We start from the raw sequence: 16,442 nt of genomic DNA, 5'->3' as shown, positions 1-16,442 counted from the left end.
CGTGTTGATCGATAAAACGAAGGCATCTAGTCAGTCGTTCTTGCTTAGAAGCGGGCGTAATGCGGAATGAAGCAAGCGTGTTAATTGTTTCTTCAAATTCCTTACGATACGCGGATAGATCTTCGAGCATAGAAGCAACGGTGGCTGCTAAATGTGCGGGTCCATTAGAGGCGTACCAATCGTAGCCCCGCTCTGACGACAAGACGGAATCAACAGCCAAGGTGCAAGGTGCGCTGAGGTTGGCCATCTGGGCGATCGCGTTGCACATCTCGCGCTCCAGGCTACGGAAGAATTCGGTACTGTTACTACTACTGTGTTTTCTCGTGGTGGTTGAATGACCGTCGTTTAAAATGTGTGGTCTCCCAACGTGATTGCGTTCGGGGTCGTTCCTTAAGAAGCTCATTATTGGTACGGCTTCAGAATTGATTAGCCTCGCGTTAAACGTGTCGTTCTCCACGTCGACTGACACATCGAAGAATGGCGACACGCCGATGCGAGACATTCGGGCGATAACCTCGGCCAGTAAAGCCGGCGTGAATTCACCCGAAAGTGACACCAGGTCGCCGATGATACCTTCGAGATCTTGCTCTTCCATCAGACGGCCAGCTACGCAGTCGGAGTAAAAAACACGCTGATCGAAAAGCGGTCCAGAAAGCAGGCGTCCAACTTCACCAAGGGTGTCGTCCAGGACAACATCGTCGACGGCGTAGTGGCCCCGGGACACAGCCAGCTGTCGATGAGCTCGAGACCACTTCGCACAGACGTGCTCGTAGAGGCTCGCGCAGCGGTCGCTCGAGTTGCCGAGGAGGCCTTCCAAGTACGCAGCCAGGTCCTTGCAGGCTTCCGTGCTACAGAAGAAGTAAGCGTCTTCGGCAGGCCCGTTCATCGGCTCCCGAGGATCTCCTTGAGCGGGGGCGTCCAACTCTTCGAGTGAGTGAAGGAAGGTGTCATTGTTCGCGTCTGCGCCGCTGTGGTTCGCCGAGTCAACGGGGAGCGGTGCACGTGTGCTGCGGACGATGTACGTCAGGGAGAGGTTCGGGTCGGGCGACATCAGCATCTTGTAGGTGACGAAGACGAGCAGGGCGGTGACCGCGAGGACCACCGCGCCGCAGCACACGGCTTCGCACTTCCTGCGCCACCCTTGGGCAGCGCTCATGCGATGCGCCCGACGTTCGGCTTCCTTGTCGACTTCACTCGCGGTGGGAATCAGAGACGGCCTCGGTTGTAAGAAGCGCGCGTCGGGCGGTTCCTCGTCGTAGTCCAGGTCGTCGTCATCGCCGGTTGCGGTGGTCATGGCCGATTCCTCGCCGCTTTTGTCCCCTTCAACTTGTACGCTATATACTGGCGTCGACTCTCAGTCCACTTCGTCTTCCTCGGTGGCTCGTTACTGGGCTGCAGGTGGACGCGAGGCGCGCGCAATTCTCGCGCGGGTCGATCGACTTCCACGTTCAGGAAGAAAATAACCAAACACTTCCTGTGAGCATGACAGGTACAAATTACACGTTGATGTAATTGCTCGGATTTAGTGTCCGATGACCTTCAAAATTACACCTTTCTGTTTCGATGCATCATTTGTAGTGCATTGCACGCGTAATACGAATGTTGTGGCTTCGGTTCCCACCGGCTACACGTTATCCTTTTTTCGTCCACTTTCATTTCCTCTTCCTTCATTATTTCCTACAGCTTAATTTCAACCACAGCTAATTACCCATATGCTTTCCTTGTCTTCATGACCTGTTGGCTTTACGTGGTCGTGATTAACGAAAATTGGGTCCAGGCCTCTGTATCCCTTCTTCTCGATCCTTTCTCCTATGTCGCTCAAATTACTTCACGTGCTTTTTGTGGTAATGGCCAATGGTTTTATGCTCGGTGACTTTTCGTTGCCTCAGAGGCGTTCGGAAAATCGTTACTGTGTATTGTAAGATAATTTACACCCTAAAAAGTGAAAAGGGTGCAAATGTGTCTGTAACTCACACCCTTAGGGTGTTATCTATATAACGGACACCCTAATGGTGTGAGTTATAGACACATTTACACCCTTTGTTCACTTTTTAGGGTGTAAATTATTTTGCAGTGTGGCTACGACATACAAACGTTTGCAGAACGCTCCAATACAACGTTGCGTGGCACCACACCCACGAACCAAGCCGATCTGTCCAGCACGCCATTTCTGGCCCGGTTTGTTCTCCGCGTGGAGCAGGCGTCGTGTGTTTTGAATTAAAGAATAAATAAACGCCAACCAAAATGTGTTAAAATAAATTTTGGTTGGCGTTTATTTATTCTTTAATTCTTTATTTATTCTTTATTCTTTAACACCCGAGGTTTCGAAGCCCGATTGGCTCCTTCTTCAGAGGTGAAATGACATGAAGCGTAGCAGTGCCTAATTGCGTTTCTTTCTTCTTTTTTTTTTTCAATTGCTTTGATAGGCACGCGGAGATTGCATCGGTCGGGATCTCACCGTGGATAAGATTGACTACACTTTCTTACATGGCAACAATATTTTACAGCATGTCATCGTGGAGTCTTATTTATGCTTCTCATTCAGCTCCTCTGCAGCACATACAACATAAATGTTATATACGGTGTTAAGAACGTGTTATTGTCTACAACTCATAGAATATATACAAAATGCTTTCGGGTTCCCTCCCTGTGTAAATACCCCTCCCCCTGTGTACATAAAGCCCTGTTTCCAATGAATAAAACTCAGTTGAAGTCCGGCGTTCGTGTTGTCTTTCTCGCCTCGTCCTTGTTCAAATGTGCGCTGGAACTATGTTTCACAATGCTAATAATAACCAACTAGCCCAGCTGTCCATACTTAGCGGGTTTCCTCATTTAAAGCTGTGGAACCCGCTATTTTTTCATATGTGAAACTCGTGTCGATTTTTTTATTCAGTTGTTCTACAAAATATAGGTAATACTTTCCCATGAATCACCTAATTATCTATAATTTGCCTCGTGTCACTTATTCTTTCACCTATTTTGCTTTAAACATCAATCTTACTGCATCTGCTTGTATATGTATACTATATATAGTCGGACGCTTTTATACAAAAAGTGGGGAGGGGAAGAAACGCCCGTAGACGAAAGAAGCCGTGTAACGCAGAATTCGATAAGACTCGGGCGAATTCCGCTCTTTGATGTCAGAGAGTCATAGCTACGCATAATTCGGTTAGGCGTTGCCTTCACCCGCCGCTATGTACACCTCATCGGCTATAGTCGAACAGCCCTGATGCGAATATATTCAGACGCCTGAAACGGCGGAACACATATTATGCGATTGCCCATCGTCTATGCTGGAGCGACGGATGTTGTTGTATAATTCCCCAGCCAGCGTCGGCAGGTGTAACCACTGTCGTAGAACGATATCCTCGACCCATGGCCTGACAGTACAACACTAATGGGGACAATTGAAGCGCTGTCGAAGTTCCTGCATCGTATACGAAGTTAGACGAGCGACTCTAGTAGGGCCATCGTCTAATGTATATAAGCACTCGCCACTTCTCATCGCCATCCGTCCCAATACAATTTCTTTCTCCATGCCAATACTTTGAATCCCCGTCCCTCTTCTCCAGAGCAGAGTAGCAGACTAGAGTGCACTATAGCTCATGGTCGACCTCTCTGCCTTTCCTGTTAGTAGAGTCGCTCTCTCCTGTATTTCATAAAAATTGCGAACGGCTATACAGCGAAGACAGCTACAACGAATTTGCTTGTACGACGAAAGAACTCAGGGGCCTCCTTCGCCAGATTTGTTGTTTTACGACGACTGCAAGGAGCAGCACTACCAGTGAGGTGTGGTGCGGGTGGCGGGCGCCAGGCGGCGCCACAACAAACACCAGGCGGCTGAATCCGGACTCCGTAGTTGTTACGTAATCCGTAGTAGTTGTTACGGTAATCGCCGACCACCAACGTAGAAGAGCTTGAGCGATCGCTCAATTCCTGCGCCACTTGTATGAATACAGCAGCGGACGTGACAGCTAACGGTTGTCGGCAGTGTGGATGACAACGTGACGATCTGCTCGAGACTGTTCGATTGCGTCGTCGAAGTAATCGAGGACAGGACGGAGGTCGAAGTCGACGAAGGCAAATAGCCTGCAGGCAAACAAAGGATTCTGAGGACAAGGCAGCCAAAACTAGCATTTATACTACGAAGCTGTATACCTGGCCGCACTAACGGGTTCTGCTGCGAAGCGTGTAGTGAACCGAGGGGTCATAAGGTCTCCTTCGAATAAGCGAGTAAGTATCGCTTGACTTCATCGTTAAAGGAAGGTTTTCGTGTGCCGAAAGTGCTTGGCCAGCTATAGTGAGAGCCGGATGGTACGCGATCTTCATATCGAAATCACCGGTATAAAACAAAAATGGCTTCGTTACAAAGCCGTCTGACTCCATCAATATTCAAGCGTTTCATGTATTGACTAAGAATTAGTAGGTCTTATTATATATATATATATATATATATATATATATATATATATACATATATATATACTCTTGAACATCTTGCTGCAAACCAGATAAATACATTTACTACTAGTACTAGAATACCCTATCGCCCGCTGGGTCTGCGCTGGGCCTAACATAAATATTCAGATAATAATGCACATCTTGCCGAATGTGTCCTGATTCAGATACGAGAAGTACTGAGGTTGCTAGACTGGAAAGGATTAGGAGCGACGATCAAGAGGAAGCATATCAGCAACCTGTGGTTCCGGGATCGCATTGCGCATGATTGCGGACCTATACCCGGCAAAGTATAGGAGTACAGATCTCAACATAAGCAGAAGACTAAGGCAAGTTCAATAGCCTGGCAAGCGAAGGAAAATTCGTGATTGGCAGTCAGCGCCGAGAATCTGTGCAATAATACCTTTGTCTAGGCCAGTTTAGTCACAGGGATACCCTGGTCACGACAAAGAAATTTACAGAATAACAATAGGCTGGAGCGCATACGGCAGACATTGCCAAGTCATGATCGGCAGCTTACCTCTGTCCTTAAAAAAAAAAAATATGCAACCATTGCGCTCTGCCGGTACTTGAAGGAACTTGAAGGTTAACACAGAAGCTTGAGAAGTTAAGGACATCGCAACGAGCGTTGGAAAGACAAATGCTAGGCGTAGCGTTAAGAGACAGGAAGACAGCGGTGGTGGATTACAAAGTAAACTGGGACAGCCGATGTTCTAGTTGACATTAGAAAGAATTGTAGTAGGGCAGCAGGGCATATTGCCGTACATATTGTTGTTCGTAAGGCAGAGCAGTGGTCCATTAGAGAGAGTTACCTTATGGGCTCACGCCAAGAGAAGGGAAGCGACGTAGTCGAGCCCGGCAGAGAACTAGGTGATGTGATGAAATTTGGGAATTGGCAAGCATAAGATGGCGCCAGCCGGCACAAGACAGCGGTAATGGGAGATCGCTAGGTGACCTTCGGACTTCAGTGGACATAAATAGGCCGATAATAACAATGATGAACGATACAACGCACCAAAAGAATATAGTAACATAGCATGTAGGTTTCGATCACGTAAGACGCATCTCTGATACTGCAGACCGTGCGCTGTACGGAGCTGCCACACGCAGCGAGTTCTAACGTCAACAAAATATGTGATTAGTGAACGGGATAGCGACCGAAAAAAAAAAAAGAATACCAGTAGGCTCGACACAGCAAATTGCTCTCCAAATAATGCCGTGGAATGTTTATGTGGGAAAATATCTCCAGGGAAAAAAATGGCGGAAATGAAAACATAAAAAATTCAGCAGAACCCATCTCACGATAACTGTCGACGGTACGCGTTTGGCGATGAATCAGTATGGCGGCACAACGTAATGAGACCGTGGATGCGAGTTATATATACGAGGTGTGGACTGCAGCGGGACTCCTCTGTCGCGCTTCGATGATAACGTTTATTGGTCTCCGCTTTCAAACAGGGCGCGGACAAACAGTCATGTAGCTTGGTCGATTTAATCGGGTCTTACTACATCTATCGCTGTCTAGCCATACCTAGCGCTATCTAGCCTTTTGCCTAGCTGATCCCGACCTTAACTTTCGTATTTAAAGCGCCTTTCTCACTATGTATTGTACCATTAAACCTAAGCTTGCAATGCCTCTGGTCCTATCAATTTATTCTCTGCATCTTTTTCCCCACCAAAACTCGAATCGTCTCTCACATCTCGACCATTGGCCGGTTAATCCTTTTACCTTCTTTGAATCTCAACACTTCTGGAAGGTGGACACTCCCTGCGGGCCTCGATCGCCTCAGGTGAAAAATCTTGGCATTCCGTTACGATTTGCCGAGTCGTTCCCGGGCTTTTTCTGCAGCACACACGTGCCCTCATCCCATGGCGCATTTGTGCTCATGGATATGTTTTTTGCCCTCAGGCAACCCGGCTCGAGCCTCAAATAGCAAGGGACTCCTCTGTGCTTTCTCATAGACTTTCCCTCCTGATTTTCCTCCTTCCCTAAAAACAATCGGCACCACCTAGCGGCCCCGCCGGGAAGCCCGTGCGTGGCCTCCGAAATTCGTGGCGCACCGGCGCGTGCGAACGCCGAGAAACGCGTCATGCGGCAAACCGAGCCTCCCTCTCGCGCGCTTCTTTCCGGACACGCTGCGCCATCTAGAGGCACTACCTAGAAGTCCACGCGTGGCCTCCGAGACGAGAAGCGTGGCGCGTTGATGCGCGCGAATCGCCGAGAATGGACCCCGCGTGCCGCACACCCAGTGGCGAATATTCAGCGACTCCAGTTGCCGAGAGGTTCATGTTCCTACCCAGTGCATTCACGGTGTAGTTCGCTAAAGCGGCGGCGTGAAAGAAGTTAATTTAAAAGCGGCACATAACCAATACCTCTTTTTTTTTGGCACAGCCTGCTAAAGCGTCCTGTTGCTGTCCTCGAGGAACCCTCGTGACGTGGGTTCGGTACCGCCCGAAACCGGAGAAATTTAAAGGGCCTTATTTGTCATTGCAGAGCGGACCATTCCCAGTCGCACATGCCAGTTACCCAAGCTGGCATCAAAGAGGTTCACTGAAGACCAGCAGAGACCGAGTGGTGCTATGCCCAGCGCTTCAAGTCGGCGTCAAAGAGTTTCACTGAACAGCGGCACTTACCCAGTTCTGCATCTGCAGGACTATGTCGGTGTGAAAGAGGTTCGTTGAAGAGCGCCACATATGTACACACACTGCCACATACATACTCAGTGACCCAAGTTGGTCTGACGGTTGGTTTCGAGCCTTGTTCCCTCAGCACAGCAGCCCGATACATACATACATACATACGTACATACATACATACATACATACATACATACATACATACATACATACATACATACATACATACATACATACATACATACATACATACATACATACATACATACATACATACATAGGCATATAGGCACTTAGCCCCCGGAAATACATGATGTACCAACGTTAAGGGCATCAGTTGCCACGTACAGTTACAACCGCAGTGGTCATGGCCTTCTTCGGCAATTGTTAGCTAGAGTTAGTGTACACGGGATCCCACAGTTAACGCCCCAACCACCCCGTGCAAAGCATACGCACATCTCTAACCCAGCCGATGCAGCCTGTATATCATGTTCCACAGCGTTTATTCCCCCACGTGGAGGCCAGCACGCAGCTTGCACGTGTCACATCACTCGAGAAAGACGACGTTGAAGGCGAGCACGAGAAGAAGGAGACTGTTCGATCGATTTCATTGTTCGCCGCATTAATCATTTCATTCTTCCCTTATTGCCTCATTTATCAATATGCAGACATATTTTCTTTCTTTTTCTGCGTTCTATTAGAATGAGTGTTTACCGAATCGTATTAGATTTTCCTCGCTTTAGTTGATTCATCAAACGTACGGATTTCTCAATTTATTCACTTGGCACATACGCAAAATCTGCCCGACTCTTGGCCAACCCCGTGAGTGGGTATGTATACCAGAGACTTTGAGGTCACCGTCATCCTCACCGCAGCGGTTCACGATCCAGGTTGGCGGCCGCCTTGAGCATCTGCACGGGCGAGGACATCATGCACATCGACTGCCTGCCGGACAGCCTCCTGCTGAGCATCTTCCGACGTCTGCAGTTCAAGGACATATGCAAATGCTCACGGTAACTATTGTACTTCTCTTATGAAAGCGTTTTCCTAGCGACCCCGTCCGAAGCGTTTGCGGATCGTCTTTCCACAAAGAGATATGCATCTGCGCTTTGTTCCATGTCCTACGTTGGCGAGTCATCGTAGCTCAGTCTAAATTGGCAAACAGCCTACTGAGAGCTCGCGATTGGAGTCTCTGGTGAGGAAGACATCTGGAAGTAGGGAGTGTTCTGAATAATAATGCTGCTGGTGCACCATAGATTTAAAGCGAATGTTTCATAGCGGGACTTTCATCATTGTGGTTGCTGCTGCTCTATAGGGCGTCCTAGCGAACTTAAGCCAAAGTTAAAAAATATGCAATTGCCACGCAGCTGGACAGAACAAAGGTAATGTTTGCCGTCGCTTGGAGATGCACAAACTATTTCTTTCATTCCGCCTAATTAGATAGTCTTAATTACATAATCAACTTCTCAAGTATTATAGTTACATGAGAAGTGTCAATGAGAAAATTGTGGAGCGACATGCAAAACTCCCGGCACCACTTCCTGTTGCTCAATACGTGCTACATAAAAGTGCTTTTTATGTAGCACCCCCTTTCTGCCGCAATGCTTGGCCTATTAAACGCAGAAATAAAGACGCATTAAAAGAAAAGTGCTTTTCTGAGCGTGAAAGAAGCCCGAAAGTGCAGGCAAACTTGCCGCGCGACTTGCCGCTCGAGGCACTTTGCTCGAAGACATTCGGCTTGACGGGACCGTTATCTCCGAGCCGGAACTCTCCCAATGACAGGCTTCGGTTAGGTCTCGCATTGAAAGTAGTCATATGGCTCTTTCGGTAAAGTTAGTTCGATCTTAAAGCGAAGCTTTCTTTGCCTCTTCCTTCAACTCTTCCGCTGCTGCTGTCGTCTTGAACGCCGCGTCGGGGAGTGGTCGAGAACGTGTGTAATGAACACGGCCGGGGAGAGCGGAAGGCATTTCCAACGAACTTCCGGGGGCCTCGCCACAGCGCCATCAAGAACTCCCTGGCCGTCGACACAAAGCCCTCTGGAAAGCTGCAAAAGCACTGCAGAAACTGCAGCGCTTACCTTCGTGTTCCCGCGCAACAACCCAGAGGACATCGATTTCCACAGTGCATGGGATCGGCATATCTTTTTTTTCCCCATACTTGGCTATACAGTGGCGATTATAAGTCCGTGACACTACCCTCCTTCCCCCTCTCCTCCCCCCAAAAAATTCCAGCTGATTTTTTTTTTCGGTGAAGCGGGAGGGGGAGTGCACATGTCCTGTGTAAAGCCCCTTAAACTTCGTAAAGTAGTGCCACGCTTTAAAGAATGCCGCCTCCTCCTCGTGCGCTCTGGTCGAGCCCTACGCCGCGTCGCTATTGGCCTAGTAGCATCACGTGGGCCAAACGTCGTGCATCAGCGCCATTTTTGCTCGAGAAGCGTCTACGGAGTGGCGAGGAGCGCATGTTGGCGCCGTTGCCACGCTCGAGCAGTGTAGGCGGCGCCACGGTCGAGGGAGCGTGAAAGAGAGGAGAAACGAGGAGGAGTGAAGGCGGAGGAGGAGAGTGTGGCTACTTATATATATATATATATATATATATATATATATATATATATATATATATATATATATATATATATATATATATATGTGTGTGTGTGTGTGTGTGTGTGTGTGTGTGTGTGTGTAAAACCAGGAAATTGCTAAACTTATTTTTCGGAAATTTCGAACACCACTTCCTGAAACCCCCGTGCACGCCGAATAACGACGATAACCCTCGTGCTTTCCAGCGTGTGCCACCGGTGGTGGCGGGTGACTCACGACTGGTCACTCCGGCGGGTGATCGACGTGACGTCGCAGCCGCTGTCGGCTCTGCAGCTGTGGCGCCTCGTCCGCCACTGCGCCGACGTCAACCTCGTGGAGCTGAGGATAACGAGCGCCAAGAAGGACGCCTTCTTTGAGAAGCGTTCACAGCGACTGATAGCGGCGGTGTTCAGACACCTCCGGGACCGCTGCTCGTCGCTCAAGGTTAGCACGCTGTATACGACAGGTAGTGACCACGGATCCGGATCATGAGACTGAAATAACCAGAAGAATGGGCTGGGGTGCGTTTGGCAGTCATTCTCAAATCATGAACAGCAGGTTGCCACTATCCCTCAAAAGGAAAGTGTATAACAGCTGTGTGTTACCAGTACTCACATATGGGGCAGAAACCTGGAGGCTTACGAAAAGGGTTCTGCTGAAATTGAGGACGACTTAACGAGCTATGGAAAGAAGAATGATCGGTGTAACGTTAAGGGATAAGAAAAGAGCAGATTGGGTGAGGCAACAAACGCGGGTAAATGACATCTTAGTTGAAATCAACAAAAAGAAATGGGCATGGGCCGGACATGTAATGAGGAGGGAAGATAACCGATGGTCATTAAGGGTTACGGACTGGATTCCAAGGGAAGGGAAGCGTAGCAGGGGGCGGCAGAAAGTTAGGTGGGCGGATGACATTAAGATGTTCGCAGGGACAACATGGCCACAATTAGTACAGGACCGGGGTGGTTGGAGAAGTATGGGAGAGGCATTTTGCCCTGCAGTGGGCGTAACTAGGCTGATGATGATGATGATGATACGACTGTATATGTAGCTGATCCGAGCTGCGTACACGTGGTAGTTGGCATGCCGTTCGGTGGAGATAACAATTTTAAAAAAAAATCGGCTGGCAAAACGGTAACGTTGTGCTAGTGTCCAATGCCTGTTTTAATGCATGTGCAACAGGAGGTGCTGTTTGGCGGACTTCATGTGACGTCACGAAACCCTCCGAAGGTCATCGGTCGGTGAAAAACAGAGTATCTGCATTATCCGCCATGCATATATGATAAGGCCATGGACTTTTTCAAAGAAGATAGCAAAAGGACAAAATTTTTACGAGTTGAGCTCCTTAAATTTAAACGAATTAGAGGAGTAAAGCGGCAACTATACGACAGTCGCCTTCGTATTCGCCGTGGCTACACCCTCCAGGTGGCACTTTTTTTCGTGACAGGCCGCTTACATATGCACCCAGATCCCGCGTATACGCCAAACCCGTGTGAAGTTGCCAAAGGAGACTTCTTCGAAACGGGGAGAAAATGCGATGCTCTCCGCCACCCCCTCTCCCCCCTCCCACACACAGCACACCTACTTTACATATTTGTAAAGTCTGACCATACGTGACCCACATCACCCATCCTCGCACCGCTTCACCTTTTTACCAGCCGCGCTGCGGTCACCATTAACAGCTTCGCGGTAAGTAAATCCTTCCCCTCCTCCCCCCCCCCGCCCCTCCACGTTTCGCAGATCCTTCATCTAACAGACACCTTGATGGCGGCCCGAAGTGACGCCTCCGTGGCGCTGTCGGCCTCGGACCTCGCCGAGAGGCTCACGCACCTGTCGTTGCGGAGGTCCTGCATCTACCCCAACACGTTCTTTCAAAACGAGTCCGAACGACTGGCGGTCAGCTCCCTGCGGTTCCTCGACCTGGCCAACTGCATCTTCCTGTCGCGGTTCGACCTGGGGTCGTCGAAGCAGTTTCCCTTCCTGCGCGGTCTGGTGCTCGAAGGCTGCTACCCGGTCTACGACGACGGCATCTTCCTGGTCATGCCCCTGATCGCCAACCTCGTCCTCCTGGACATCGAGCGCATCTACGTCGGCAACCGGGGCGTGGAGACGGTGATCCTTCAGGGCACCAACCTCCGGTACCTGTTCGTCGGCCACACGGCGTTCGACGGCAGGGCGTTCGAGGAGGTCTGGCGCCTCCTGGCCGGTCGGCGCGCGCTACGCCTCACCCACGTCTGCCTCAGGTGCACGCAGGTGCAGGAGCTGCACCTGAGGAAGCTCGTGCGCATGACGCCCCGGCTGCGGTGGCTGGCCGCGACGAGTGCCCACATGTCGACTGCCGCGAGGCGGCGCCTCGAGCGGTGCCTGCCCCGTTCGTGCCGGTACCTGGAGCTGGGACCCGGCGACCCGCAAAGCGCGCCGTCTTGTCGACACTCCGCGACCAGCGAGGTCCTCGGGGCGAACCTGCACGAGGCGCCCACTGACAACTCTTGAATTGCGAATGCGTTCGATATCGTTTTGCTTTTTTTCTTTCTCTCCTCAATTCTGCCTTTGGCGCCCTAATAAATTGCCACGTCCGTATATTTTCCCCACGTGGCAGTGAGCTAGCTACGTCCCGTCCCCAACACACGGTGTTTACAGCCAATATCTATAGCTGTTAGGGTCTTATCACTATGACGTCAACATCGCGTTGCGTCTCGCGAAAACCTCCTTGCACACAGGCGATCATTGCAGAAATTCCCTCTCTGCGAGCCTCCTCATTTGTGTCATTGGTTGAAAAGGATTCAACGACACGGTTAAGGGTTATTAAATGCCCCTTTTCTGAAAGTGGCCAGCCAACGCCGAAGCGAAGTGCACTTTGAGCCAGTGCACTGCGGGGCTAGTGTCATTCGCAGGCTGCCACACGGAAACGCTTAGTCACACATACTGCCAAGCGCACTCGTCGGCCAGTTCGGCGAACATGGTGTGTAGCCTCGTTAGCAATGAGCAAAAAATAATTAAAAAAGCAGAGCCATCATAACTTTTTAATTGCTAATGTTACAAGGTAACAAAGTATGCCACACTACAAAAAGAAAGAAAAGAAAAAAATGAGAAAGAAAGAAAGAAAGGAAAAGAAAAAATAATTACTTTCGCTTTAAGGAAACACATTTGGCACCCATAACTTTTCTACTGAGTGGAAATGAGCCTCCAACCTGTGGTAGATGCAGGGAAAGGCTGACCGTCCTATAGGACCACGTCCTCCTGCAGGAGTGTCGAGAAGCCGAATCTGAAAGAAAGAAACACTTTCCCTTAGCATACCGGCAGCACATCCCCCTTCATCCTGAAACGTTACTAGATGCAAAACCGCTCTTTGACACCAACGCAGTCCTAGGTTTCCTGAAAGATGTTCTGTTGCATGTTATTAGCCCCATACGTTCGTATCGCCTCCTCTCTTCAGAGGATGCCGCTGTATTGTTTCGTATAGCACATGCCTCTAGGCCCTTGTGTTTCAAGGGCTCTGGCGAGGCAGTAGTGCTCTAGGCAATTTTAGCATTTCGCAAATTTTATGTATTGCGTCATTCTTGACGCGTTTTAGTGATCATAGTACACGTCATTAATCATTGCCATAATTTTATTACGTGTAGATATTATGCAATTTACACCAGCTCTTTTAGGCCCATTTAGAGCCACATCACATTAAATTCACAGAACCCATCAGACCACTACGAACACATTAACACTAGCATGGCGCTCTTTGGTCATACCTGCCATGGCCCCTTGCGCCATTAAACCTCAAACAACAATCAATCAATTACTTTCGCTCTCGGGCTGTTTACGGCATGGAGGCTTACGGGGTCATTGCCTCCTTTACCAGATGCCTACGGAACGGCGCAACGTGCCTGACAAGCGTGTATATATATATAACCAAGTTTATCTTGGAGAGGGCCCTTTTTCGTTTCCTCTGGAGAGGGACAACTGGTTGTGTAGCTAGGTAGGTGCTCAAGTTGCCCAGGGATAAGGGAGGACTCGGAATTGGCGACCTGGGCATGGTCGCTACTGCACTACACGTCAGGTCAGCGTTTGACGTCAGGCGGACCCAGATCGCTCTTAGCACCGATATTCTTCCGACTCGAAGCTTTACTTCCTTTTTTTCTTAGCACCCGACTCCGCTTGTTTTCGCGGAGCACATTTTCCCATTGTGTGCCTCGCTCAGGTTACCCGTCCACCATTTATGCGGCGGTTGGCAACTCTCCGGTATGCCTCCGCATGGTTCACCCCGGCATCGACGTAGTTTCAACTCCAATCCAAGAACTAAGTCGATATCCTCACCCCAGGTCTCCTCCCGCATTGCCAAAGGTACGATCTGTCCATCCACATGTCAAGCTGGAAGCTCATTACGGCCAGTTTCCTCGACCCCAGGCGAGCTACGTTCATGTACCGCCTGGCGCGAGGGTGCCTGCCGTTGAGTTACAGGCCCTTCACAGCCATCCCGGCTCGTGGAATGTGCCCTTTTTGTGTGAGGATTCGGTTCATATGTACACGCAGCGTTTGCTTCCCGCAGCTCTACTCCAACTGATCGCTAGTCTTTTTAGTCTCCCGGCTGTTCCATATCAGATTGTTCGATTTTGCACCCTTTGCCTAAGCAGACAATCAACCAGTTCGTGCTTCTTCTTGTCGAGTGCTCATACCAAGTTTGGTTGGCACGCTGTAATTCGGCTTTCGGCGGGCGGTCGCCGGGCCTTCACGAAGTGCTTGCGAAAGCACGGAAGGAGGTCTGGTTCCACCTCACCCGGGAGCGACACCGCTTGGGCGAGAAGTTTCTCGAAGTGAGGGCTCGTCCTGCCGTCATTTTTGATGAGTCAGGAGGAAAGCTCTCCATTAAGTTATGATGAATGCTTCTCGGTCGCTCGACTCGGCCGTGTGTGCCAGTCGATCCCCGGGGTTTCGTTTGGCTCAGTGGAACCCAGAGCCGGAACTGGTCGTGGCGCACCCTCGTGTGGTCGCGCTGCTCTGTGGATGGCTTTGGTGGAGAGTCTCCATGGTTGTACGCCTTGACCTCGTCTGCGTTAAGGAAATCTGACGGTCTGTCGGGCTCGTGTCCAGTAAGACCGATATGGCTGTTTGTGTGTTGAGTGCAGTAGCTCAGTCGCGCCCCCTGTTCACAGCAGCCCCCTTGTCCGGGAAGGACAGTTGATCCGAACCAAAGCCCCCCGCCCAGCCAACACGGGTAGAGGGGGAGTACAGGGGTCAATGTACCGAATGATGATGGGTTGAAGAGTACATGTAAGATCTGGGACGCGGCACCTCCGGGTGCCAAGTCATCTTCCCAACTGACAACGGCACCTAGAAAATACCGTTTGCGTTGAATGGGAAGGGATGAGAGCGAGGAGAAAGTTGATATCAACAAGGGACGGAGGCAGGGGTGCCCTTTATCCCCACTGCTGTTTATGATGTACATGGTAAAGGGAAGTGGGTTTAATCTCTCGCACAAAAAGGCGGGTACAGTAGTGGAGTAGCAGCTGCCAGGTTTGTTTTATGCGGACGACTTTGTGTTGCTACCTAAGAAGCAAAGTGATATGCAACGTCTGGCTAATACCTGTGGACAGCAAGATGAGAATTTAGGTTTTAACTTTAGTGTTAAAGAATCAGGTGTTAGGATATGTAAGAATGGACATTATGAACTCTTTCCTTGTTACGAGAGCAGTATGGAGTTTCAATCTGACACCCAGAATGGAAATTCCTGAATGCTGCAAAGCTGAAAAGGCTTCCAGCGGGTAACATCACATGATATGCAACGAAAACAGTGAACAGACAGTGTCAATACAGGGCCGGGAAATACCTCTGGTAAAAGTATATAAATACGGATAAACGAAGGCAATAGATATGGAAACACCTCCCCCCTCCCTTTAGAAAAAAGAATAACAGCAAAGGGGAAGAGAAATGTGGCCATAATGGATCGAGAACCCAGAGCGCTATGGAGATACAATAGGTACGAGGTGCTTCAGGGTATGTGAAAAGGCGTAATGGTTCCAGGACTTGCATTTGGAAATGCGGTTGTTTGCTTGAAGTCAGGGGTACAATCATTACTGGATAACAACCAAGGGTCTATGGGTCGCCTCACATTGGGCGCTCACGGGAAGACTATAAATAAAGCTGTACAGGGTGATATGACGAAGAACGACTGACAAATGTGGAAGAAACTAAATGGGCTGGAAGAGTGTTCAGATATTTGTACAGGAAAAACATTGATTCAGAGTGGAGGAAGAGAACTAGAAAGCTAACCAGCAAGTACGCAACCGGTATGGCGAGCAACACATGGCAACAATGAAAGTCAAGCGAAAGTCTGGGAGGCTCAGATAATCTCATGGGTGGCGACAATGGAAAATGAACCTGCTATGAGTGACTACTTAAGATTAAAAAACGAAATCAGGAAAGAAACAACTTATGATAACTGAAAGGGAAGCTCATTACTTTTCGAGGCGAGATCAAGATGCCCTACAATACGATAAAGCCAGATACAACAAAGAAGAAGAGGCATAGGCTGGCTACGGTAAAAACGATGGAGCATGTTTTGCTATAATGTGAAAATATCTGCCCAGCGGTCGATTTAGGCACCTCTGGCCTCCTTGAAACCCTTGGACTCGGCGAGAGCGGGGGGAAAGTAAACCGGTCCGCAATAGCGATTAGCAAGAGGCGTTTGGAACGGAGGCGTACAGAAACAAAGTTCCCATAGAGGTTCAGAAAGTTTGATGATGGGAATTCTTCGTAGGATTTTTTCCCCTTCCCTAT

The 16,442-nt window shown here is 49.5% G+C and overlaps 1 protein-coding gene across 2 annotated transcripts; it reads left to right on the top strand.

Annotated features, from left to right (window-relative positions):
- The first annotated feature begins 7,661 nt into the window (after positions 1-7,661).
- LOC139049646 (F-box/LRR-repeat protein 12-like) lies at positions 7,662-12,266 on the top strand. Of its 2 annotated transcripts, XM_070525299.1 has the most exons (5): positions 7,668-7,707; positions 7,839-7,925; positions 7,986-8,108; positions 9,881-10,118; positions 11,415-12,266. In XM_070525299.1, exons 3-5 carry the CDS (start codon positions 8,026-8,028, stop codon positions 12,165-12,167), a joined length of 1,074 nt encoding a protein of 357 aa, XP_070381400.1. In that variant the 5' UTR covers positions 7,668-7,707; positions 7,839-7,925; positions 7,986-8,025; the 3' UTR covers positions 12,168-12,266. The 2 variants fall into 2 exon arrangements, with proteins under 2 accessions (XP_070381399.1, XP_070381400.1); XM_070525298.1 differs by having other exon boundaries at positions 7,662-7,925.
- The last annotated feature ends 4,176 nt before the right edge of the window (positions 12,267-16,442 follow it).

Source organism: Dermacentor albipictus, chromosome 9, assembly GCF_038994185.2.
Source record: "Dermacentor albipictus isolate Rhodes 1998 colony chromosome 9, USDA_Dalb.pri_finalv2, whole genome shotgun sequence".
NCBI classification, from domain to species: Eukaryota; Metazoa; Arthropoda; class Arachnida; order Ixodida; family Ixodidae; genus Dermacentor; species Dermacentor albipictus.
The sequence above is the reverse complement of the archived record's forward strand: the minus strand, read 5'-3'. Positions and strand labels throughout refer to the sequence as shown.

Bases quoted from the DNA above. Each gene is read 5' to 3' on its own strand.
- LOC139049646 (XM_070525298.1), top strand. From the start codon at position 8,026: ATGCACATCGACTGCCTGCCGGACAGCCTCCTGCTGAGCATCTTCCGA. The intron at 8,109-9,880 runs GTAACTATTGTA...CGTGCTTTCCAG, and splicing joins GACATATGCAAATGCTCACG to CGTGTGCCACCGGTGGTGGC. The intron at 10,119-11,414 runs GTTAGCACGCTG...CACGTTTCGCAG, and splicing joins ACCGCTGCTCGTCGCTCAAG to ATCCTTCATCTAACAGACAC.